At 41.4% G+C, this 27,801-nt stretch overlaps 1 protein-coding gene across 2 annotated transcripts in view; it reads right to left on the reverse strand.

The window, feature by feature from the left end:
* Positions 1–23,187, reverse strand: part of CHN1 (chimerin 1) — a 103,614-nt gene extending 80,427 nt beyond the window's left edge. For both annotated transcript variants that reach the window (XM_061454045.1, XM_061454037.1), the window contains exons 1-3: positions 23,086–23,187; positions 22,731–22,852; positions 1,995–2,033 (exon numbers count right to left, since the gene is read on the reverse strand). In XM_061454045.1, coding sequence (XP_061310029.1) covers positions 1,995–2,033; positions 22,731–22,852; positions 23,086–23,141 — 217 coding nt within the window. In that variant the 5' untranslated portion in view covers positions 23,142–23,187. The remainder of the gene's footprint in view (positions 1–1,994; positions 2,034–22,730; positions 22,853–23,085) is intronic.
* Positions 23,188–27,801: the final 4,614 nt, after the last annotated feature.

A 27,801-nucleotide genomic window follows, 5' to 3' on the forward strand; every position in this document is an offset into this window, starting at 1 on the left:
TGTGCAAATTATTTAATATTATGTGGCCGAGTTGTCACATGCCAAGCTACCGGTATAATGAATGATGGTTCAAAAGGCATAGGCTTTGTCACCAGATTCACAAACAGACCAGGGTCACAGCCATCTCAATTATGTTACAGCAACTGCATATGTTGGTAATTACTAAAAACCATTCAAAGTCATCCAACTAAAGAAAACACTCAAGATGGACAAATTTAAAGTCTTCAGCCTTTTTTTTAGACACTGCCTGTTTCCTTCAATTAACACAGATGTATTTTAAGAGACCCCAACATTCCTAGACTGTTTAAGCGTATGCAGTTTTGCCAACTCCTGTAATTTTTACTACAGATTTCACAATATCTGACTATTTACTTACAGCTTAAGCTCTTTGAAGTTTCTTATGACACATGTTCACATTTACAGAAGTCATCTAATGCTCATATTGCATAGAAGATGTTGACCATGTAACTCATCACTTTAAGAACACAAAAATTAGAAACTAAGCCCAAACGAGAAGGCTGTTATGAATTTTTAAGGCCTAACTGATTTTTGAATGTGTCACATTGGCAATGGCAGGTACAGAACAGAAACAACTGACCTCTGTGAGCCATTAAGAGAAGACTGGTCTAGGTGACAGAAAAGCCAGTTTTCTACTGCTCATTTAATTCTACTACATATATATTAGCTGACAAAAATACTTTAATCTGCTCTCTTACACTTCCTTTCTAACCATGGTTTTCACCAAGCCTTTAGGACCAATCCAAAATCTCTGACTGAAAGGAAACTCTCACTGAAGGATGGAAATCTGTTTGAACTAACTACATTTTCTCAGGTGCATAATCTCCCCAACCTTAAGATAGCCACATTTTCACCATGTAAAATATTACTTGAGCAAATCCTTTTAGTGAGCCTCAAGACACCAAGCTTGGGAATATATACAAAAGAAAATGCAAATGCAAGTCTGATGTCTCTAAACTGCTAAGTATGTTAAACACACAAACATTCTGCTTTCAAAATCTGCTTTTAACAGAAGACTCTTTTTTCTTGTTGTGTCTCAAAATGTCTCACACATTCGCTTTTCTATCTAAAAAGAACTAGAATTTAGAGGTGAGATACTGTAGAAATTATGATGCTTTGCTAGGGTGCTATTTGTCTTGTGGTCTCTCCATCTCCTTGAATCTCCAAACAACATGTATTTTGCACTGTACTTTTTTTAATTTAAAAACCCCAAGGTGTTTTGTTTATTGGTCAGGTTTTGTGGGTCTGAATTTTTGGCATTTTTTGTTTGGTTTCTTGTTTTTTTTTAAATCAGGAATGAAACCCAGCAAGTTGTGAAGTTCACAAGGGAGTGGCATTCTGATCTCAGGGCAATGCGTCCGTACTAGTGCCCACACACTTGACCATGGCAGCCTGTGAGGTCAGCTTCCTCTGAGCTACAGCATGCACACCTAAGAGCGGCAGAGCCCATGCTGGCAGCCTGGTAGGAATCCAGACCCTTCTAGTCAGGGCTTCAAAAAACCTGCTTCTGATTTGTCATGCCAGGCCAAACGAATGCTCTCAGTTTACTACCTCAGCAAATTCCGGGGTAAAGATATTTATTTTGGGTTTTTCTAACCAGTTCAATACCAGCTCCAGTGATGCAAGGTACTAGAGCACAGGAGTCCTAAAAGTTTGTAAGGATACCAACTTTAAGGCATGAAGAGTTTATGTAAGCCTCAGTCTAGGCAGCCAAACCAGTATAAGCCAGACCCAGATAGGAGTGGGGCCACTTATGCTGGTCAGGTACAGAGAACCTACCCCTCCGAATAACCTGCATTCACTTGCCCTTGAGGATAAAAAACTGCACCTACAAATAAACAGTAATGAACCCCTCGATGCTTCTTAAACTCACATTCTGATGAGAAGTAAAATAAAGTCTTTTAAAGCATCCAAATGAAACTTTCCCATCTCTAATTTGGAAAAAAAAAATAAAAGAAGTCTTTTGAGATACTTACAGTAAGATTTCCAAACAGGTGGCCTGTATTCATCAGTATCTGAAAGAAAAACAGCAGATCTTAATGTTGTGTTGGAAACATCTTAACACAGAAATAATCCTACAGAAGCACTTAACAATTTATTAAGATAAATATTGCACCTAGGTCCTAAAATTATGTTTTACTCTCGGAGTACAGAACAAACTGCTAAAAGCTCCCCCTCCTTACTTAAACCGAAAAGATAAAAAGGTATTTTCTTTAGTCAGCTAAAATAAAGACTATATAAATGTATCTTCAAAATGGCGAACGTGTAGATCGGAAGCCAAAATACTGGGGAGGAATGCATATTATTTTACTATGTGTATATCCATAAACTCCCTTTTAAATTACATCAGAAAGATTTTTTTAATCTCAATTTATATTATGATAAATCAGTTTTCATAAAATTTATTCCTGCCATTAGCTTTTTCCTCTTCTGGATAGCAATTAACAACTCCTAAAATAAAATCAGAGTACAAAAGTACTATGGAAATATTTTGCAAAAAAGGAGAGGGTTTTTTCATACTGAGTACAAGCTCTACCTGGAAGCAGTCAGTTTGTATTAAAATAACCAACATATTTCTAATCCAAAAATTTTAATTCTCAAATAAAATAATAATAATAAAAAATCCTAGTGTTTTCTAAGTTCTGTCACCCTTAGGACTTACTGACAACTGATGTGACATTTTAAGCTCAGGGCTCTGTTGCAAACTTTGTCTCTGATCCACTGTTTTATCACACTGACTGGCTTCAGTTCTGATGATACAAGTTACTGAGGCTTTGTGAAAGAGGCTGTGCTTATCTGCCTTCAAGCTGGTTGGAGTTACTCAGTAGTCATTACACCACGGGTCACAAACTGAGACAACCATGCAGCCAGCCTTGCTGTTTGAAGCCTCTTCTCACTGCAGCATGAATTTCTGAGCTCTGTTTGCAATTGTCTGCTCACTGGAACTACCTGCTGCATCCAACAAAACTCTAATTTCTAGATTTTATTATGAGGTCACATAAAGGTGAAGTAATCTGGGAAGTTGTTGCTTGAATTCTGGCCTGGGTGGCATCTCCACTTGACAGTCCTTTAAGCCCCCAAAACTGAGCCTGAAGCTGGAAAGGATTTTGCATCGTTCCCTGTCAGGATAAGCAATCTGCCTTCTTCGGATACTTGCTATACTCCATCTCTCTCACCATCAACTCAAAATATCTCTAAATTAGATCTTAGAGGAGTGAGGTATTTCCTGGTTAAAAGTGGCACAGACTTGCCCAGACACACCCAGCACACTGCCCTCCCTGAGCTACCATTTTGCTCAATGTTTTACCCTGTGTTTCAGCGCTATGCATGAAGAGGGCGCAGTCCTCATGGACTACCTTGGCTGCACTGGGTTTTATAATTATAAATCTTGATGACCTTATTATTAAAACAGCACTTGGTCAAACTGCCATCCCCCAGAGTATGATGGGTTTTGGTATCTGGAAGGTCCTGAGATGTACTACCACATCCTAAGAATTGGCCACAGCACCTCAAATCTGCAGAGACCTTCAGTGGCTCGCACTACACTACAGCAGTAAAAGAGAATCAGCAGCAACAGATGCAGCCATGGTTATTCATTTCTACTTTGATACCTTTAATTAAGGCAGTGCAAGTCGTTCATTCCAGAGGCATTGTAACGTGATCCCTTAGCACTGCCATGTCACATGGAAAAAGAGCAAAACTTGTAAGTAAAAATAATGGGTTTAGTCCCAGAAGACAACTCTTGCCCCACGAGTTGAATTTTGTTTTGCTGTAGCCTGGTTTTTGGCAACATATGCAGGAGTTGAATTTACAAATAAATAATCTAAGTAAAGGACAACACACACTGTATTTGTAAAATATGAGCTGACTGTTATGAAAATACAAATATCTTGGCAGCCTAACCTATACTTGCTTGCACTCAAGCCGTATAATTGTTACAACTAAGGGCAGCGTGATTATAAAACTGAAAAGCAACAATATTTGTGCCAAACAAAAAACCCCCAAACCTTGTTAAAGTCAGGCAAGAACAGCAGTAACTTTTCTACAACAAACACTTAACATTCAGAAATTGGAAGGAATGATTTATGTTATGCAGCTGTGCAGAAGGATTTTGTTGGAAAATCTGTCGGTGTGCTTTATTGCCTTTACAGTGTGAGAACACCCTCCGGCCATCCCACATGAGGTAATGAAAAAACAAAGGTCATTTCTATTGTGATTCTTAAAAAAAAAAAAAGAAGTTATCTGATATAAAATACTGTAGCAGCAAGTACAGCGCAGTAACAACAGCGAAGCACACCGTGTGTGGTGCCTGGTCTGTGCAAGAATGTTTCCAATACTAAAACCACCCCGCTGTACAAAGATAAAACAGAATAAGCATAAACATCAGACCTGTATGTTAGTTACTCGTTTTTAAAGATTAATTTATGTGGTCCCATGTAACACATCATCAGTGTTTTGAAATCCATTCTTGGGAAAAAGGCTTGATTTTCAGAGAGTGCAGGCTTCCACATACAGCATCTCCATTTAGGCATCCAAAGTACCCGAAAAGCACTTCAAGGCGTGGTAAAAAACACACAGAAAAAGCTGAACCCAAAATACATTTTCTCACAAACGCTGCACCACTTTCTAATTAACGCAATAAACACTATGCTGTCAGTTCTCAGGTTTTTCTACAGCTCCCATCAGCACAGTATCTCAGCTCTGCTAAATGGTTCCACGATAAAATAAAATAATTTTCTGCAAGCTGTGCATCATGTTTTATCTTAACTGTATTTTCTGCATTAAGTGAGATGCAATTCAGCTTAAAGCTGTTCTTCTCCAAATGTCTAGAGCACTACAGAGAAGATAAATATATAAACTGATGCTACCAGCTCTGGCCAGATGTGATCCTACCAGCATTGATGAGACTTTTGCCAGCATGAGGGCACTCTTATCAGTGAGGACATTTTAGATCAGGCACACTGTCCATGTAGATAAATAGCAGTTTCAAACTGAGACCAGTTTCAAGCTGACAGATATTGGTGCTGAATAGTCTCCCTAATCTTTAAAAGTGAAAATGTCTGATCATTTCCCATTATCCCAAACAATGACAGGTTTTTTAATTCTTCAGAGTTTTGTTCCGAGTAGAATGACATAACTTTTTATTTTTACATAATATGAGAGTTCTTCAAATTCTCTAGCCTGAATCCATAATGATACCTAATAATTTTCCAGCCTGGAATAGATAAGAAAAACACCTGTCTGCCCCAAATCTGTACTTTCAAGCTCCCAAATAAACGTGTTATAATATAAACATGTATGTATGGGTAAAGAAAAGAGTAAGAATACCCTGAACTGATGTATCCCTTGAAAAGCCCCACTGAGACTCAAATCAAGTCAAAACAATGCTGCAGGACACATGAAAATGCATTTACACTCCTTTACCCTGTAGAATCACCTTTTTGCTCTTGAACCCTTAGTAAAATCAAACTTGTCTTTGAAGCAACATCTTATCACAAAGTCATAACAGCTGGTACCTGTAGTTCGGGCATGGATCTAGATTTCTTACATACACAACATGATAGGCTATGTGTCTCTCTGCTTCTCCGAGGGCAAGGGCTTGCAAGCCCAGCCTTCTCACTCCAATGGACAAGGACAGGAGTGCTCCCTAACCATTTCTTAAACAAGTCCCAGCACTTTCTTGCCATCATCTTCCTTCCTTTCAGACACACTCTCCTCTCTTTCCCAGGACTTTGCCTTCCTGCAGCCTCAGCAATCTTCATCTGCACACAAGACTTCTCCCCTCACCCTTGAGCAATGCTTTGGTTTGCTCCCACTGCTGCTTTGCTAGGACTGACCTACCTTAGCCAACTCTAGCTGCTCAGCATCTCATTGTCAAGCCATCTCATATCTACTCCAGGAAATTTGCCTAAACACAGAGAAAACAGATGCAGAAAAGCCCAGAACAGCACAATGGGCAGCTTCTTGCAACAACCTCATTACAGGAAGAAATGTCACAGTGAAGCAGGAGTGTTGCTTTCTGAGCCCAGTGTGACCTCCTTTAATTAATTAATTTAGTTACACCAATTAATGAAAGAAAAAGGAAACTGCATCATGGTTCATGACCATTGCTTGGTCACGAACCATCTGCAATTAAGAAGTGAAAAGCACAGAGTCAGAAATTCACACTTGTGCAGAAAAGGGTTTCTGCCAGTAGACAGGCACACAGCCATTTCGGAGAAGTTCATATACAGACACAAACCATGGGAGAGCATCTGAGATCTTTCCATAAAGACAAATGTGACTAATCGTGACGTTACAACGTAGTATTTCCCGTCATTATTTTCCTTCTTTCCTACCCACTTCCATTTTATCTCTTATATAAATCTGGACAACTGTAGTGCTTTCAGAGTGTACATTTTAACTGCAGATATGAAAACTGTTACTATTGCCTCAAACTGTTTAGAGTGCTTATCTCTGTGTATTCCTTTTATAGAAAGGATAAAAATGTTTACCTCTGCTTGAAATGGTTCTTTCTCCCTCCTCACTGAAGATCAGCCAGCTCTAGGGTACAGCAGCCACAGTTTAACTATGCATTGTAACCCCATAAAGCAATTTAGGACTTACTGGGAGGTTTCCTGTAGAAAATTCAGTTTTATTTTTCTTCTACTGTATGTTATTCCCTGCAGCATGGTCATCTGTAACATCATCCTGTAGATCAGTTTATCACTGTCTGGGAAGAAGTAATCAGCTATCTGCTGACACAGCAGCTCTTGCCCCAAACTTTGATTTTATTTGGCAATATCCCTATAGAACACAGGTGAGGCTTCAGATGGGGAACCTTGTGGAAAAGGCCAGTCCCTAGCCATGCAAACCAAACATCAATATGATCAGGAGAGGAAAATATAATTTCTTGTTTTCTGAACTGATTTAGGGCTAAAGAATGGTGCAAGTCATAAATATGAGGAGACACAATAAAGTATCAAACATTCTTCTGTAAGCTTCAGCCTAGGCACTAACCAGTAAGTATTAGCATGCATTTTAAGATGCTAATCTTGCTTTGTTTGGCAGCAGCATGTGTCAAAATTTAACTCCTGGGGAGATGCACAGCAAGCGGATGTGGCCATTTGCTGACCCATACAACAGACCTCTTTTTGTGTCCAAAAATCAACTTCTAGAAAATTCTTCCTCAGGCTCAAAATCTTCCTTATTAGCACCTTCTCTATGCCCAAAGGATAAAAATCACTCAACTTACAAAGACATAATTTATTTGCTGGTGAGACTCTCAAGCTACAAAAACAGTGCAACTGAACAGAAAATGACATTTCATCTCTGTTTTTCAGAGTAAGAGTGCCAACAGCATTTCAGAAATTAAGCTCAAACCATCACGAAATGTTTTAAGCAGGAGCCAAGCAGGCCCTAGCAGTTAGGGCTTTTATGCATTCCAACCAAAATAAAATTCAAACAGCATTGAGGTAATTAAAGGATGAATACAGCCACCGCCCTCGGCAGCAGTTATAAAACAGATGGGCTACAACACCGTGCTTTCAGGCTAAATATGAGACACTGATCACTGGCTATGGCAGCACCCAGCAGCTCTGGAAGCATTTTGCAGAAGCCCCTGTGCAGCTGGCAGCAGGAGGAGGGGAAGATGGTGGCAGGCAGCTTCTAGAGAGCAGGCAGCAGAGCAGAGGGTGCAGAGAACAGCCAAAATATCCCTGTCTATTGCTTGAAGGCAGGGCACTCAAGAAAGGTTCTTTATCACTCCTAGATGAGACCTAGGGATCTACATTTTTTTTTCCACAAAGCCTCTTTCCACCCTTATTCTATGCTTTTGCTACCAGCAGCAGTAAGTTAAGTCTGCAATGTAATGCTGACAGTCTGTAATGGGGCGGCAGGCAGAGGCAGAGTCCTGATGCAAAGAAGCAAGCACAGTGCATGGCTGCCTGCCTGTCACACAAGGTCCTTTGAAAACCAACCCAACCCTGTCCTGGTAAGCAGGGTACCACACACAGTGCCAGCAAAGGCTGCAGAGAAGTTCATTTCAGCCAGTGCTCAGTAAACAAAAGAGAAAGCTGTGGTCAACCTTTCTTGCCTTGCATGAAATGTTTTCTTGGGAATGAACACTTCTTCAGCATTTGGGTCCTCCACAAGAATATAAAAAGGGAAATGATCCTCTGGTTCAATTTTGTCCTCTCCTTGCCTTTCTAAAGCACAGGGAAACAAATTATTTCTGACCAAAATACCTTGTATGGGTTACCGCACACCTTAAAGAGATGTCAGACAACTTTTTGGTATATTCCCTTTCTCTTCAATAAAAGCTATTAAATTGTTACTTCACAAAAAATGTTGGGGTTTAAAAGTGACTAAATAAATAACATTAATCAAAAAGTAATGCTGCTCTCTAAAAACAAGGACATTAATGATCAGAATCCAACGGCACACATAGCCTGGGCCCACATGGAAAACATGTAGCATTTCACAACTAGGGAGCTACAGAATTTCCTTTGTTTATGGGAAGATCCCTTCAGGGCTGAGAACACCCCAGGCAGTGAGCACCACGTTTTCTCTCAATTCCCAAATATACAACATACGGTATGACACTCAGCAGTGATGACTGTTGAGTCTTTGATGCTACTTTAATGTTATCCTTGGCACATGATTTCCTTTGAATTAAGAAAAAAACTCTGAAAACTTTCAGACATGTCAAGGCTCTTCCTCAGGCAGGCAGGCACCATTACTGTAAGGAGCTTTAGTGCAAAAGCTTCCAAATAAACCACCATCTATGTTCTGCATCTTCTCCAGGTGGAGAAAAGATGCCAGACAGGTGTCCACTTGAACATGGAGGTAGATATAAGAGTTTATCATGCATCCTGGCTGTGTGTGGACCCCTAGGTCTCCCAGTGGAGGCTCCCCTGCTCTGAGCCTGCTGTACTGCCAATACAACTACTCTGCTGCAGAACTGGACTGGGGTAGTTGCTAAGTGTTAAACTTAAGCCCAGTCTGATCACAAAGACAAATGACCTCTAGGTCCAAAAAGGAGCTACCACCAGCTTACATTGTTTGTCTCCTGGCAGCGGATGGCAACTCACAGGTAGGTTACAAGTAGCCTGCTCAACTGCTCAATCCCATTGCTCCCAGGCCAGCCCCAGAGAAGCTGGCACAGAAGAAAGTTGCTCTGCCACTAGAGCCATCCATTCACAGGGCAGAGGGATCAGTCACCAGCGACAACTCTTCATACACAGTTTTACTCCTTTGCCTTGATCTTTGGCAGAGGTAGCTTACACTCCTTAATGCCATAAAACCACATGCACATGGTCAGCCTTGGACCTTTAAAATTAAACTGCTTGAATTACTTAAACAAGAAAACAGCTGAATGTATTTTTGTCATATTTTCCAAAGGCATTCCCAAGTAGGAAGACAACAAGCAATACAATCTAAGGGGAACATACAAACCAGTGAAAACAGGCACTGACAATGAAAGCATCCTTGTGGCTGCAGGACAGCACTACATCACACACACCATGCCTCAGGAATTTTTTAATGGTATAAAACTTTCTGCTCTTTCATCCTCACTTTTTTTTTCTCCTTTTTACCACTCCAAACAAGTACAATTAGGTTTCTGATTATTACTGGAATAAAAATGATTAATAGAAAGCTAGTGTGAACTATGCCCCAGAAAGCTACAACGGCTACTGCCATTTCTCTGATGTGACCAAGTGGGAGACAAGAAAGCACTCTCAGCAAAACAGGCTTAAATAAGGGCATGACCTGAATAACTGCATCAGTCTTAAGAGGGAAAGAGGAAAAAGATCACACTACCATCCCTTGTAGAGACATCTGATCTGGAAGCAATAAATTCTGTGGTAAAGCTTCTAATGGGGTTGAATAAGAGCCCCATTGGAAACAGCTAGAGTTCAGTGCTTTTAATAGCAGGTCTACTATTACTGCCTCTTTATGAATGATGGGGAAATTTTAATGAGTAATATTTTGCTTATCACAAGCACTGCTCCTCTTAAATGAACTCATCTTTTAAGTGATTAGATCACGTTGCAAACAATCTGTTTCTAGATTTTCATTTAACCAAAGCAGATGTTCATTTTCCCTTCTTTTTGCCAGATAAATAGTTGCATATGACTACATGAGTGATGACAAATAAAAAAATTAAAATCTTTTATAACAAAAAATAGTAATTTAATTTTAAGCTAGCATTTTCACATATGCAACGATAAAACAAGCAAAACACAGCTGTTGTCCTCTTTGTCTTTAGTTTAATGAAGGGTGGGAAATACCTCTCCCACAAAAGTACTGTTAGCTTACTGTTTAAGAAAAGTTTCAAAGCCTCTAAAATCATTTCTTAGTGTTGCTGCAGTGTAAAAATTTAGACTTCAGAGAGGTAAAAAGATGACAAGTGCCACCTTGTGGGCATTTAATAAAGACAGAACTGAATGCTGCTCTCAGGGTCCAGTGGGGTATCCCAGCCTCCAAACAGGCTGCAGTCAATTTTCAGCACTTTTGATGTGCTGATGATGATCATCCTTGTCTTCCAAAAAAGAACAAACACGATAGAAACTGTTACCTGACATGGCTCTGCGAGTTAGCTCTAAGTACAACAGAGTCAAGCCAGCAGCTGTCTGTAACCCTATGATTTACATAGCTACAGAAGTTACGGTAGCTCTACCAACTCATAGGTATCCTGAAATGTGTGGTTTACGCAGCAAACTTCTAACTGAAAATGTTGTCAAAATCAAATATGCCTCTTTAATTTACCTATTTCAAAGAAAAACAGCCTATAAACTACTCTTTTTTTAACTCTGTGACAAAACTGACTGTGTCGAGCTGCAGTCCCAAAGTGCTGGGATCAATGAGTTTCTCATCCTCCCTAATGGTTATTGGAAAGATCTTCTGCAAACTAATTTTGCAAGTCCAAAACTGGCAGAAATATGCCTTTATTGGATGAAGAGCATCTTTTACATTTGACAGATAATTTGTCCAGGTACCTTCCATACCAGTACAGTAAAGTCTTGGAGCACTTCAGAGTATCATCAGGTAACAGAAGGTTGAACGCTATAATCAAACTTCCCTGGTTTGAATGCAGACTGCTTTTCACTACAGACACTGTTTTGATCATGGTCAGTGAAATTGTCTTGGAAGTCTGGAGGAATACCTGTTGAGGTTATTGCTATAACACTGCTCACATTCCAGCCATGGCAAGGGGTAATACAAGAGAAAATATTCATCTTTTGACATTTTCTTTCCTATTTTTTGTTTTCACAAATCCTTCTTTGTCTCCTATTTCAAAAGTCTGCCTGTACAGAGACTGAGCTCATTTCCCATCACTTGTTTCCCTGCTTCCAAACATTAATAATACCAATAAGGGCACATTGGTTTTACTGCAACTTCAAGCTAGTGACAACCGTAATAGCCACAGCCTCAAGGCATTCACAAAAACACGTTTTTGTCTTGACTTCTCTAACATATCCAACAGGGAATATTGATTGGAGCTTGATGACACAAATATTCTGAACAGTCACCACAATAATGAAAAAGAACAATATGATACAGTATAAAAGTGTCTTCTAGCTGTAAATTAAGCACCTCCCCTGAATAAGAAGTCCACCCAGTCAACGTTGACCCTGAATAAAGGACAAGCTTTCAGGCACTTTTGAAACACAACCATCGCATAATGCCCCAGTTTGCTGAATGGGAGACATATCAGCAGTCACTTGGTTGCTTTGATTTTTTTTTTTTCCACACACATCCCTGAGATAATGAACAAACATTCACTTTCCTGCTCTAAAATCCACTTTTAAACAGAGCCTTGTGGTTTTACCAAAAGCTGAACCACTTGAACCACAAAATAGCACAACACTGACCCTGCCTCCCTATCCATTAGTAAAATTCTGCTGAGAACTTGTCTTCCCTTGCATTTTAGACCAAGATAGCTGCTGTGCATTTATTAGCCTCCTGGGGGAAAACAAAACAAAACAAACAAAACCACCCATTAGCAGCCCAGGCTAAAAATCAGAGTCACACAGAGAAAATTAAGAACAGATCTGATTTCTGACTGCTGTTATAGCTGGCCTCAAGATGGACTCACATGTTCCAAAACATGTCTCTCTCTCTGTGTCAGATGGTGTAATGGATGCTGTTGCCTCTCTTTCCCCAAACTTCACCCATTTAAATTCTTAGACCATCAGAGCTATAACAAACCTATTACGATTGTTATTACAAACAGATTTTTCATTTTCTAAAACAGTCATCAATAACACACAGCATTGCTCATGCAAAAATATGGCTTGTATTTACATCCTTATTTCCAGACCAGATGCAATACATCAACACTCATGGCTGGAAGGAGGACAGTTTACCAAGTAAAGTACTCTTGCCTGGAACCATGATCACTTTTTCTGGTGTAATGAAGGAAACTTCTAAAACACATTATTGGCAGGGTTGCAGAAAGGGAAATAGATGTAATGTTGTGGGATGCCTTTCCCTGAACTATAGCTTTATCCCCAAAAATCATTCTCCAGTTGCCACTCTTGAAGGTGGTTTAGCAGCAATGCAAGCACCGAGAGGTTTTCTGCATGGACCGCCCTTTGTCCTCAGCTCCCTCTGCATTTGGGAGGATGAAAGTGCAGCAGGGAGTTGGGAACAGGCCACTGAAAGGAGAACTGAACATAAAAGTCTGTCAACGCCCAGTGGGAATGGGAAAGCTGGCTGGAAAGCTCGATACGATCAATGCTCAGGGATACTCAGAAAAGGACTTGGAGGTTAACTCCACGTGTTTCTTTCCCCCTCCAGGAAATTTAATCAGATGTTTTTTCTTGTCTCTGTTTTGAAGTTCTTCCTTCTTTTTTCCACTGATCAGAAGAAAGACAAATTGGTCCACAAATAATGGAAACTTGGGTATATTACCTGTCACTTTATCTTGGCACTGTGTTAAACAGGAGCTTTTCAACAATTACTAGCTGTATTTCTGGGATATTGACGCATCCTTTCTGGAACCGACATCCCATAAGAAATGTCCACAAGTGAAAAGCAGATTTTGCCCTACAGAATGACATCTCTAAACAGAAAATAGGAACAGTTGCTGGCAAGAGAAAGAGAGGTCCACATAAATGAGATCATCCTGCAGATTGAAGATTAGTATCTCTATTCGCAAGTCTCGTCAACCCATTAATTCCTCCAGCCAGCATTGCCTCTCTAGGTAACTGCTCTTTTGGTGTCTTCAGCTCTCCTCTGACTTTATAAAAAGAACCCTGTCACGGCAACTGACAGCACAGAAAAACACACACAGACACAGAGAGAGCTCTAGGATGTGACAGATCAAAAATCCAGTTTATAGCACAGCTATACACACACGAGCTCACCTCTGGAAATGCTGCAATAAGTTTCCACTCCTTCTCTTGTTTTGGGGATAGCAATTTTCTTTTACATACTTGCAAATATTTACCGTATTGTACTATAAATGTTATTTCTCAGTAAAAAAGTACCTGACATAATTCCTTTACCATGTCAATTTTGGTATTAAAATAATATTGAACACAAAGTTTCATAATGTCTTCTTCCCACAAAGAAGAACCATTATTTTACTTTGAAATACTTCTCTGCTTCTATTAAACCAGTGAAGCTTTTTTCAGTGCTTTCAAGCCCCATTTATAAATATACTCTTTAAAAAAAATGAAAAGGAACAGTAAAATTAATTGCTCTGTCAAAGTTGTGCTTCCTTTATTGGAAGGATGTATCTGTGCATGCATATTCAGCCAGTAAGGCAGAGGCAAGGAAGAACTATATCCTGTTTGGGGCTTTTTTTTGTGGGCTAGTTTGTTTTGGTTTTAATGAAAAATGATCCAAGATTGCACTGAAGCACTGTGTCTAAATTCATATGGAATCCATAAATGGCAAAGGAAAATATATGGAAGACTGGCCCTAGCAAATAATTACCAGCAACTTTTATAGTCTGCTCTGGCTTGTATACATATCAGGTACTAATTCAGCATTGAGGAGCTGTCATGTACCCTGCCAATGCAAGAGCAAGGAACAGTTAGGTACTACACTAAAGCACTGACTTTCTTTTTAAAAACCGCACTATTGCTCCATTTTCCACCCATTTACTCTGACAAGGAATGATTCTATACCTCCTCCTCCATTGCTGAAGCAGTACACAAAGACTTCGGTACACGATGCTCTATTGTACTTGCTATACAATTTAAATGGCTGCAGTTGTGGTTGTGCTAGCCACGGTAGCACACCAAACAGCAGGCAACAAAACAATTCGAGTATTTAGAAATCAGTGTTTTACTTTTACTTTTGGAGTAGAAATTTCCCACAAGCAAGCTGCCCAAGGCATGCAGTTTCTGATCAAGGTCAGAAACTGTTTTTATTTCAGCTTCTTAAATGACAAGGCCACCTATAAGCAGGTGCATTTGCATCAAGAGAAGAAAGGAGACAGAGATAGGGAAGAGGATTGCAGCAGAAAGACAACCACTACCTTACATCAGCACCAGGAACATCCAGCCCCAGCCATGTATGTATTCAATAAAGCCAGATCCTGCCACTTGCAACAAAGATGGACGTGACAGTGGGCCTCATTACAGAGATAACGGGGATCAAAAGCACAGTTACCTGCTCACTGCAAGCAGCAAGATGTAGCTTGCAACTTCAACAGTGGTCCATTACCAGAGGACTAAGATGTGGTCATGTGAAAAAACAGACCACATTATCACATTCTATCGGCATTGAACAAGATTTTAACCAAAAGCTAACCAGCCCTGACAGTCTCTCCATGATGCTTATCACAGAACTGCTGACAAAGTCACAGAATCACTTCAGAAATGTCAGGGTTTTCATTCAGACAGAGGATGAACAAGCATTTTGAGTGCTGGAAATGTCAGGCTTCAAACAGCTCTTCCACATTCACAGGGGGTATTGCACACACAGCAAATACTACTGGCTTCCCAATGGGATGTGGATCAACCCTCTTCCTGCTGACTAGAACTGGGACACTGACCCCCTACTTCAAAATACACCTAAACCCTCAGGAACAGCCTGGAAAACTGCAGGAACTCTTCCCAGCACCTTTTTGGGTCTGGCCAGTGAGGATGCTTGAGGCCCATATGCCATGCAGTTACAAAGTCCCAGCTGTACAGTTAAATGCTTTAGAAGACCAAATATTTCAGTGACTTTAAATTATACTTTTTTTTGTTTCAAGACAGGCTCAAAAAAGCAAATTCTTGAGGGTTATTAATTTATGAAGATGTAACAAAGCAGAAACAATCCACCCCACTGATAGGGCAATCAAACCAGTGCATGATTTTATGAGGAAGCAAGAAGCACCTCATATTCTGTTAATAAGTACAAAAGGGCCCTTGGCTCAGGTCTTGGGCCTATTTTGTCTCGTTTTGCCTAAAGACTCGTTTCTGCAGAACTGTAGAATCTCTGTCCACAAGGTGGAGCAGCTAAATAGCCTGAGATGCAGATGCTAAACCCCAAGTTCAAAAAGAGGAAAAAGAATCATTAACAATGCAGTTAACTTCTAGACTGCACAGAGCAGTTACCTATGCCTACACTCTTGGAGGATCCTGATTAATGTGCATTTAGCTGGAAAAAAATAAGTCTTCCGAAAGGCTCGTATTAGGTTTATGCTTTTACTGGCTAAAGTAGTATTCAAGTCATAACTATGATACTGCCACTGTATGTAAACACATTCTTTTCTTGACACTGAGACATGCTTTCTACCACATGGAAATCTAGTACATCTAAAACCAGTTAAGAACTCTTGGAGAGAGACAGTAAGAGAATAAATTCCCCAAACCCAACAAGGCAGAAAGGATCAGCCAAGTCCAAAACAAATAGAAGAAAACCCACCAGATTTACATCTGAAACATCAGTACTTGGCTGATATGAAATGTGCATCAGCAAAGCTTGGGAACTCTCCCTGGATCCTCCAATTCAGAGTGTACTTCACTTCAACACTGTCGGATAAGAATGTGCGCTATACAGACTGTCTCCACTTCCCAGTGGGCCACTTGATGTCAAAGAGGAAAAGGAGGCATTTGTTGAACAGTATGCATGAGTTGCTGGTATCACAATAGAATTTCTTTGGATAAAATTCCCAAACCACATCTTAGTTCACTACCTGTGCACACAATTGGACCAGCCCTTCCCAGCTTCAGCAGCTATCCTCAAACCTCTGATTATTAAGGTTCTTATATAATATTCACAATTAATAACACTCCACAATTTTATATCAGCCACTGCATGAAGCACACCTGTAAGTGCCGAGTTCTGAAGCCGCCACTGAAATTTTTTCTTCCTTGTTTTAAGTGTTAGTGTCACTTCACTGATATTTTGATCAATTGATACCAATTTACTAGTTAATAGATCCATCTTCTTTTCCCAGGTCCTATGCACATTTTCCTTTCAATTTTTTCCTGAGATTGCACTGCCAGCAAAACCTTTTCAAGGTTGCTCTCCTCATTTGCTTCATTAGGTTCGATAAATTACATAAGGTTAACATGGTACCTAGGAGAAAATAATCTTAGGATTCTCAGCATTTGGCCACTTTACCTCCTAGATACACAAGTCAGAAGACCTAGTTTCTCTGACATGGTTTCCATTTTTAAAAAATCACCTTCATTTTTAAATTTTGTTAAAAAGCCCCAAAGACTGCACTAATATCCCTATATTGTTTTGTCTAATTAGACTACTTGAAGTTCCAGATGGCGACTATATGCTGAATTGCTTAAATCTCTTTTAAAATTAGCCTGTCAGTCAGTATGAATGAAGCCCAAGTATTTTAAGCAAGGGCTAAACACTTCAAAAGCATCTATTGTCAGCAAGTTAAAAAGATCACTCTGAATTCACTGCTTTACTGGTGAAAAAGATCTAGCATAGGCAATGCAACATAGGGTACATATTAACTTTGAAAACCACTTCAAGAGCATAAGATGCATCAGTGATGGGTACCATTTCTATAGCATTCCACATTTATGCTCCCTATACAGACAAAACCCCTACTGTAAATGCCCCAAGTCCATGAATAAACTGCCATTACCTACTTCAGTTAAGGAACAGGTTCAAGGAATGTTTTTCTGGCACAAACTGTCTCCATAGTTAAGGAGCTCTGCCAGTAAACTTTCACCATCAGAGCTAGCCACAAGTTTTAAGTGTAGTTCAGGGCAACGTATAGGAACACTGAGGAGAACAACTTGAATTGCAGGTGATCTGTGCAGCTCCTGTTCGTTAGAAGGCTCTGCACATAAGAAAAGAGAGAAGCAGATGAATTTCTGAGTATTTCCTATCCTGAAGAGAATCTGCAGGCACTACCTGTTGTGAGACATTCTTTTAGAGGAATGTTTACTTTTTATGCACCTTGGACTAAGCTAACCAAGCACTCTAAAAGCCTCCCCTTAACAAGCAAAACATTTATTTGGAGAACAATGAATTGATTTCTCTCGTTAAGACTGTCACATTAGAAAATATGTGCTTGCACCAACATAAGCATATCCTACCTTCTGAAACAGCTGCAAGAGAGTACAGTTTGCATGGAGAACAGTAATCACATATGCATAGAACTTAAAATACTAATTTGTTAATTAGCATTTCAAGTATGGAAGAACTTACTTCAAAAGGCTTGCTTCATACCCATAGTAGTAAACAGATTCATAGAAAACTAGTTCTGTGCAGTATGACACCAGAGCTGACAGCTGTGGAAAGGAATTCTGATGGGAGGGCAAATTAATTGTGCGCTCTTTCAGGAATGTATGGACACCTGAAATGGAGATAAAATTGATTTCTTTGATGTACCCTCCCTGCCTATAGCAATGTATTGCTTGTTTCTTTTCTTCTGATATTTTCCCTGTAAATTTCTCCAAAACCTGCCCTTGTTCATCATCTCCTTAAATAACCGTATCTATCATGCTGATTACAGGTCTGTCCCTAATCCCATTCATCTGTAGCCACTCATCAGAGTGCAAGCACTTCAAAAATTGAAAGAGAATTGCTTCACTTCTCATTTCTTAATCACCAATATTCAGGAGGGTGAGTTTTCATCCACTGGCAGGTGCTGAGCAAGAAGGCAAGAGCATGAATAACTAATGCCTATGAAGATCTCTCTGGGCCATTTTGAAATGTCTTCCTTTGTTCACACACAAGGGCTGATGAGCAAACAACTGAACAGAAAGGGAATTCATAAAACATAAGGACAACTCATTAGCACTGAAACATAACATGAATCTTTTTCTTTCAAAGTACAATGATGACTTTCTTTAAACACTTCTCAGAACATTCAAAGATACAAGCAAACAGTGGCAGCAATAGGATAACTTAGCACTTCCCCTCCTTTTTCCTCTGCATTGTTTATTATCTTTCCCATACTTGAGTCATCCAAGTGAAATGACAGCACACACCTCAGCCATGTCACTGCAAGATAGCACTGCTTAGGGTTAACAGATGGGCTTTAGGAAGTCTAACCATAGAAATATAACTGATTGCTCTTCCTGTCTCTGCGAAGCTGCTATCCCTCACAGGAATTCAGCAGATCAGAACTGGTGGGTATCCCTTAGCTTCTTCCTGCATAAACCATAAACCCAGCTCCATGAAGGCTGGGCATGAAGTCACTGGCCTTTGTGCTGTAATGGTAGAGAAGCACATCGGCTTAGAGGCCATTCCAGCTGCTGTAGCAGGCAGGAAGAATTAGAAAGAAAAAGGAGGCTACACCTGTAATCACTACAACCTTTTTTAAGGGAACTTGATTCTGCTCAATGGTGAAAACCAGCACCAGAACTGGACATCTACTCAAGTTCCAGACATTCATACACATCAGGTGTGAAAGTCTTTTGTTTTTGTGGACAAACAGTCCACTGTTTTGTGGACAAAGACGTTTTTAAAATCCCCACCAACTCTTGGTAGGCAATTCATGAATATGGATATCAAATATATTGCATCTATTATTTGAAACAAACAGGATCAGGCAGCATTATCCCCCCCCCTCCCCCCCCCTCCCTTCTCAGATATCTTGACTCTCTTCCAGTCTTCTACCGATGTGGTCGTAGTACAGGATTTGCTTTCCTCTGTTAGATCAAACCTGCTTGGCCACTGGGACACAACTTCAATGTGCTGGTGAAACCTTATTTGCACTGGTCCAACAAAAAGTCATCGCATATGTCGGTGACTACCTGTGGTCATTTCTGCCACCATAGCTTTGTGTAACTATGAACCCTATTGGGATGACACTTTTGCCTGAAGTAGCCAATGTGATTAGTAGGTAACAGAGGTACATTTTCAGCCAACAACTTCCACACTTTCCCATCTCTGATTGCTTCCCACAGAGGCTGCTCTCCTTCTCCATCTCTGTGGAGCAGCTAACCTCCTCTCTCTCACAACCAGCACCACACCTGGACTCATCAGCTGTACCACTGCTCTGTGGGAACATGGGCAGCCCCCTACCACCTTCCATAGAGCCAACAGTAAGCACAGGATAACTTAGAAGGTCATGACTGGGAGTGTATTTTAAAATAGCTAAGACTGAGAAAGCGAAGAGTCTTAAAATTTTCCTCCTTTTGCTTTAACGTTGCATCACAACCTGGACAATACACTGTAAGTGAAAAGGAATAAGAAGTCAGAAGGCACATACAGTCCAAGACTAACAGCCTTTTTCTGTGGCAGAAGCACTGTTGATACACCAGAAGCTCTTTTCTCCAACCAACTTTCCAAAGAGCCTCAAGGTGCCACCTCAAAGGTGCAAACTGCAGCTAGTGCTCCAGTGGCTACATGGTGCTGCCCCAAGGACAGCAGTGAAGAGCAACCTCCAACAGGAATGGGAACAACTCACAACCATTCTGCTAAGTAGAAGAAATAAGGCATACCTCACCTTTGAACTGCTTGACAACCACTTGTTTACTTTATTACAGAATCCACAACAATATTACCTAGATATCTAGTCCTGTCCCATTTTAGTAGTCTTTGGACAATGCACCAAAATAGCCATAAAACATTACCAAGAGCACGGAGAAAGCATGTTATGATATTTCCCATTCCCCTCATCTCTCCTGCTGTGCTCACACACATACACATATTAACTGAAAGGGACCCAGCAAACTTGGTGGATTTTCCCCTGAAGCTAACATGTCAATGTATCTCAAGTTTTACACACTTTATAGCACATCCTATTAGAAGCAGCCCCAGAACATGTGAAATCTGAATTTGGGTCAGTGTGATATACTATTATGGGTTATAAAAAAAAAAAAAAACAAAAAACCAGCAATATTGAGCCTAGAATTTATGTGAATGAGCAGAACCAAAGCAAACACTTCCCTCAGGACTTGTTTGCTCAAGACAGTTTTACTGGTCTAAGATCGGTGTGAACTTAAAATAGTACAATTACAGCTGCTTAATCCCTCAAAACAGATAACACTAATTCAAACACATTTATTCTGCCTTTCCCCAGATTTGCTGATATCGCTTCAGTAGGGTTTACATTGAAACAAATTAAAAAACATTCTTTTGTGAGTTACATTTTTACTGAGTTACTATGGGTCAGCTGCAGTGCAGTAACTTAAAATTCAACTATCCAATTCAGGCAGGCAGAATTCAAGATAAAGGCTGAAGGCTGTTCCTGAAGTTCAGAGGAAGCATATTGTGTTCCTTCTTTGTTATATGCCGAGAGACAAAGTGTGGCAAGCCAGCTCAGCTCAGAGGGGACACAGCAGCACAGTAAGCTGGGCTAACTCAACCATAAGTTAATCAAAGCCTCATCTGCAAACATACTGCATGTTTTCTGCATTCACACAAGTCCCACTCGCACTCTTGGATTTATAGTTCAAGATGTACTCTACAGCTTTCACAGTTATAAAAGGCACCACATTCATTTGTCGATACACATTAGCCTTATTTGTTGCATTGTTTTATTGTCACTTTGTGTTCTCTTAAAAGGGTGAAATCTAGAGGTTTTACCCTTGGCAGGGTATTGTTTAAAACCTACACACAGCAGGGTACGCCACTCTATCTTCTCTTTGCTCATTATCTTTTACATGTATCAATGTCATTTACTGTAAGAGACATGATAGCACACAAAACCATCTAATTCAATTTACTGTGTAATGCAAATTTATATTAATAGGAAATGTCAGTAAGTAGATAAAATACATGTGAATTAAAAAAAGAGTCACATAAGCTTAAAAAAAAAAAAACAAAGCCAAAACCCAAAAATCTAACAAACAAAACAGAAAACCAACAAAAAAAACATAACTCACCACAAAAGGAATCACACAACAACAACAAAGCCCACAACAACAGGTACCACAACAGGTACCTAAGGGATGCCACTTTATTTGAAAGCTGAAATTAAAATATTCTTAACTTTTGCAGCCAAATATTGTAACCACACATCAAGTACTCAGCATGGGAAACGTGTATTTTCAGTAGCCAAAAAATTTGATCTGTGGTAAGGGACAACTACAATATTACCTGTGTAACAACCTACACCTTTTAACAAGAAGTTACAATGATACAACGTAGAATGCACAGCAGTGTATTTTACAACAGTCAATTGCACTCTCTTTACTTTCACTTGTGCTGGTAAATTAGAGAGCTTGGTGCCCGCCTGAAAACGGGCCCTTGTACTTGCACCAATTCCTCCAGAAGAGCAGGGTTCACATGAACTCAGTAATAAGCTCAGGCCTACAATGACAGGCAGTTTACTGCACTGTGAACTATGATTTACCACCTTTTGCATCCTGAAAAACTCAGGCAGGAAATATAAATAACAGCATTGTAGCTGAATCAAATACCACACAGGTTTTATCTATGGAGAACTACCTCACAGCACGTGCTTAAGTTTGTTTTTAGATGGGGCTTAATATTCCACAATAATATAACAGGTGTCAAGTTTTAAGAAATCACCATGAAACCATTTTTATCCTTTTAAGAAACATACAAGCCTAAGAATGACAAGATGAATGAAAACAAATCATTTGTTTACACGGGAAGTAAAACTCACAGTCTAAACACAACAGACTTCATATCATCACTTAAACCTATCCACTAGAAATCACTTGTGGTGTGCAAGCTTCTTATGAGAAGAAGTATCCCTTATTATCCTGTCAATTCTGTACTGATGTTAGTCATGTCAATTTCTGTTTTCCTTTGCATTGTTCCATTTATCTAATGTTGCCAGATGCAGTTTGTAGCTTTTTCTTTTTCCCTACTGTAAAATTCAGCATATTAAGCGTAAGCAAGCTAAATAGCCTTACTTAAGAGAGCCCGCATGTTCAACAGTTACAACTACAGTTTTCACACGCTGGTTCCCACTGCACTGTCTCGGGCTGCGGAGCAACCACAGTAACACTCCAGCCCCCCGAAACCGTCCTTTCAGGGATCTGTGCTATTAAACGCGATTACACGAACACATCTAACCCTCACGGGCGATTAATCCGGTAGCCCGACGCTCTCTCCCAGGAGAGCGGGAGTCCTAAGGCTTTCCCGCGCACCTCATCGGGCGAGCGGGGCTTGCGGAGGACACCGTAACTTTTATTTGCCCATCACTCCGGCTCACAGCCCGACCGGGCACCGCGGCAGCCCAGCCCGGGGCGCGTTATCCCCCAGGGCCGCTGCCGGGGCCCGGCCTGCGGCAGCCCTCCGGGCCGGCGCCCACGCCCAGGCGCTGCCGTGCGGCAGACAATGGGGGCCGGCAGCCCCGCACCCGCCAGGCTGAGACGACGGTTACTCACCGAACAAGGTCAGAGCCATCGCGGCGGCGGCAGCGGGGCGGGCCCGGGGGGCGGCGGAGGCAGTCCGGGCGGCGCGGGGCTGGCATTGGCACGGCAGCTCTCGCATCAGCGGCGGGGCGCGCCTGCAACACAAGTTGGGCGCGGGGCTGTCAGCGCGCCCCGCGGCACCGGCGGCCGCTGCCACTTGCGGCCGCGGGGCGGAGCGGAGCGGCGCGGCCGCAGCCCGCGGCGCAGGGGAGGGGAAGGCAAGGTAGGGGAGGGCAGGGCCGGTGGGTGGGGAGAGGAGGAAGGATGGCTGGGGACGCGCGGCAGCGGCGGGGAGCTCCCCGCTCCCGCCCCTCCCGGCCCTGCTCACGCTGCGGCCCGCCGCCTCGGGGAGCCATCTTGCGCCGCCACACGACCCGCCTTCATCCCGCCGCAGCCGGCGGGACGGTTCCCATGGCAACGCGGCCGGCCCGCCGGGGCACAAAGGGAAGCGCCGTCCCCCAGCCCGGGGCGGCCCGGGCAGTAGTGCCCTCGCGCGTACGACGGCACCGGCAGAGCTCGGCTCGTCCCTCGGGCAGCCGTCCCGGAGCGCTCCCCTCTCTGAGGGGATTCTCGGTGGGAAACAGCCCCCGGGGTGCTCCCCCATCCGGGTCGGCCTGTGCCTCTTCGGCCTCGGCTGCTCCTGCTTGGTTACAGGGAAGGACCAGCGGTCCTGAGAGAAACATGAGTTTGCTTTGAAGTGAGATGAAAATTCCCACTCGAAATGCCAGCGAGCACGAAGAGAGCAAAACTCGGGAATTACCCTCAAAATGCTTTTATGCGAGAAATTCCAGCTATCCCACCTGCTGTCATTTTTTTGCTGTCCAGGACTGTAAATTTCAGACCTAAAAGCATTTAATTGAAAAGACAACATCGTGCCCAGTGTAACTCATTCATACAGCTTGCATTTTTAACCGGAAAACAGATATTCAAAACAGAAGTTAGTAAGTACTCTGCAAACCTTGCCCAGCATAGCCAGGATAACCAGATTGCCTCATCTAGGAATACAGAAGTTTCTCACTTGCAAGTACTACTTTGCCTCTCGGATGCAAGCTGTGTGTGCTGAGAATTCAAATCCAGCCTGAGCAGGATCGACAGGAGCTGTTCACTCAAATTTAATCCATTTCAGCTGTGCAAACCCACAGCCTTCAGCAGAGGCTTTGGAGAACCAGCCAGGGCAAGCAGACTGTGCAGGTGGCTTTATGAACACCAGTCCCACCTTCACTTGGGTCCCTGCAGCGGCTGTCACAGCGATGTGTATGCTGTCAAGACAAGGGGTTTGCCATAGGATGCTCTGAAGGAAGAAGAGCATGCACATAGGCTGCATCTACAGCCACTGCAATTAATGGCTCTGGTTGTGAGAGCACAGCTCAAGGTCAGCAAATATCTAAAATACATTTTCTTTTAGCAAAACAGCTAAAACATAAAGGTTTGTCTGAAAAACAGATGGTTTATGTAGTTAGCTGCACACAGATTTTCATACTCTGAATTCTACCACCCTTCTTGTAAAGATCAAAAGGGAAAGATTGTGTGAGAAAGTTTTCAGTATCTTCAAATCTTGTTTAATACAACAAGGAAAACATGGGGGTTTGTTACGTCTGTCGAATATTTTAAACCATAGGGGTTTATGTTGATGCGTCTTGCTTAGTGTGCCAAATTAAAAAAAAATAAACATATTATCCTAGAGTGATTTTTTCCTTCATTTTATTCCTTCCCAAATGAACTCCAGCATGATGGACCTGATTTCACAAAATATTTTCATTTTGCATGTATAAAGTGCAAGAGTTTATGGAGCTGCTGGACTACTGAGAAATAATATTTTAGTTGCAGGGCTAAAAGGAGGATAAAAATAGATGAAAATGATTTAAGCAAAAAAGCAACAGAAAGAACTCAGCCGTTCTGCCTACATGGCTTGACCTTTGTGTGCACAGAGGGTTTTGCTTTGCTTTTTTGGATCTTCACACAGATTTTTTTTTCTCTTACATTTCCTGGAATTAAATCCCAAGCTTTGACCCCAACTTCCTTCAATTAAATAGCCAGCTTTTACTCTTCCACGACACCAAAATGGTTATTGCTACCTACTGAACTGCACGTTTACATTAGAAACGTTTTCCTGCCCTGAGAGAGTAACACTTTTTCATAACAGGCATTATCAATACTAGAACTGTTAAGATCAGTCTGGGTTGGCCATTTCACAGCTGGTTACTAGAGCCGTGCTTTACTCTGCCAGTTTTGCAGCTGATCCAAGTTTTCAGACCAAACTGAGCTCAATCCTTGTTTCTGATTAGATTACTTTCTTGGTCTGGGAGGATGTTTTGGCCCGGGCTCCAGCAGCCTGCAGAGAACAGCAGCAGCAGCTTTTGGAAGTACTTCACCAGCAGGCTCGTACCCAGAGCTCTCGGCCAGCCCTTGCAGGTGTCGGCAGAAGGGAGAGCAAGGAGAGTGGGTGTGCACGATATGTACCATCTTACCCGATCCGATGGCAGCTCTGGGTTTTACAGAGGCTGGTAGCCTTAACGCAGCCGGAAGAAATCAAAGGTTTCACACCAGAAGAATAATTAACGCAAAGTTCACAAGGTGAAGGTCCCTTCCCTCCCACCCTGCTTTTTGAATGGACCTGAAGCCCTCACAGGTCCTCAAAGGAGATTTCTGTTTAACAACAACATTATCTTGAAATTACGTAATGCCTTATCAAGCAGCACATCTCAGTGCACCAGCAATAACAATGATTTAACTACAACCCTGGGAATTTCATTAGAAGTAGCTGGAGCTTATCAAGCACTAACCCTCCACTGCCTTGCATGGGGGTGAGGGGAGGAAATGTGGATGCTCTGGAGCAGCTAGCACAAAGCCCCAGCCTGGCCCTGTTCAGAGGGAGGGGTTGTTCTTCTGGAGAGACCCCTCTGCTCTTTTGAAGGGGAGAGCACAAAAGAGGACCCTTTTTGCATGACCTTGATCAAAATGGCAGCAAGGATGAGCTTGGTGTCTTGTTACTCTGCATCTTTAGCCCTTGAAAAGCCCTCCTTTTCAAAATCGGTTTGTTAGCATCACATACTATAGAAAAAGCACTATTGTGCTTGACACCTGGTAGGAATATTTGGGGTGTATTTACAAAGCGTACCTCAATAATAAAGTCTCCAGAAGACAAATGTATATCTAACACGCTATTTTCTGGCCTGCTTGTTGTCCTTCAACAGGTTTCTTGCCTCATCTCCCAAGCCTCAAGGCTCTTTAAATACTGCAGTCAGTTACTACTGCTTCATTCTTCACATAAAATTTCATTAGTGGGATTTGGGGTTGGTTTCCAATGTTTGGGTTTTTTTCATTTTGGCCCCTCTCCTTTTGCTCCCCTGCTCTGGGTGCTGAGCACCACAGGAGCAGTGGCCCATTTTCCACAGTGGCTTTTCTTTTATCTGTCACCTTTGTCTGAGTGCCTGCTACAAAATTGCTTCTAATTACCTGACGTTTATTCTTCTATTCTTCAAACCTTAACTAATTCACTAATCATATAGTGATGAATGAGATTTTAAAATTAAACACTGACATCTTTAAGGATTTATACAGAACTGTAAAGGAAGGTTCCCAGATAGTAAATATGATGCTGTGTGAAGACAAAAAAAAACCCCTACTATAAATTAAAGCTGGTCTGCATTAATAGGAAGCAGTAAAAATAAAGGCACAGTGAGATGTTACGTCATGAATAAGGGTAGCATCTTATCACAGTTAGTGTCTTCCTGCAACAGACCCCCTTGACAACAGGGAAACAGCACTGTCATGTGCAGAATTTAATTTAGCTTCTGATGTGTAATTGCTGGGAGTCTGTGAGGCAGGCAGGGAGGTGGCCAAGCACTGCCGTACTGAGCAGATTCAGAGTTCACAGTATTTGCAATGGAATATTTACTCCTTGGGAAATGGCAGGGCAGATTTCTACCACTTGTTCAGTGAGGTAAATTCAATTATTCCAGCTAATTTAAAAGCCATCAATAAAAACTTTGATGACCAACTACCAAACTTGCTAGTTAATATTGGTATAGATGACAGCTATTTGAACGTAACATCAGACCTGTCACCAAACCCACAGTTGTCATTGCACTTTACCAGCATTTTGAGTAAACTTTCTCCCTTTAATGAAATAACTGACATTTGAGCTTATCTTTTAGATGCTGTTGCTGTTCATTATTAACGGCAATGTAATTTAAACACGGTATCACCCAATACTGTACAAGCATAGAGGGAGATAGAATCTCTGCATCACCTACAGCAGTTATGAGCAACCTTTCCAAACAGTGTTTTACTGGGATCTATGTTTGGCTGTAATCAGTGGTAATTTTTTTTCTTTTATGTATAGGTACAGACATGCAAAGTAACAGCGACGGGAAGAATTTGCACATTGAACTTTATGATCTTTGCCAAAGAAAGTGAGATATGTGTAACTTACCCACCATGCCTTCTGTTTTAAATCACAACTACCACGTTAGAAATTCACATTTGGCATCCTATCCTGATCAATAGGAATTGCACTATATTCCATAACAGCTTACAGCAGTTTAGTACACAGTAGGTGATGTATATCAGTGAAATGAAAAATGGGCTTAACATGCCTGGTTTTGGTTCTCTGGATCATGAAAAGATGCTTAACAGATATAGGTGACAACAACAACTTTTAGAGCCCGGTTGTTTTCTGGTTGCACTAAAAGTGAATGCCACAGGAGCTAAGGGGAAGTGGCACAGGAGCGCAATCTCAATTTTAAAGCTAAACTAAAGCTGGTTGCTTAACTTCTAAAGAGTTTGCTGTGTTTAGACTGCTGTTATGAGGCATTATGCCATTTTTGAAAGGAACTGCATCAAAGGAAAAAAACTCCTCTTGCCTATGTTTCCTGAGCAAAGTCCTGTCTAAAATAAATCTTAAGAACTTTGATACTGTGGCTCACACTTAATTGGATTTGCAAGACATGCATAAATATGATGAGAATTACATCATGAACAGGCACCAAAGATAGGGTATAGTAGGTGCTATCTACCTATCTTGGCAAAATTACAAAATCCT

Source organism: Pezoporus flaviventris, unplaced genomic scaffold (genome assembly GCF_033815535.1).
Source record: "Pezoporus flaviventris isolate CSIRO_AGI_PZ_B2104156 unplaced genomic scaffold, CSIRO_AGI_Pfla_v1 ptg000001l, whole genome shotgun sequence".
Classification (NCBI taxonomy): Eukaryota; Metazoa; Chordata; class Aves; order Psittaciformes; family Psittacidae; genus Pezoporus; species Pezoporus flaviventris.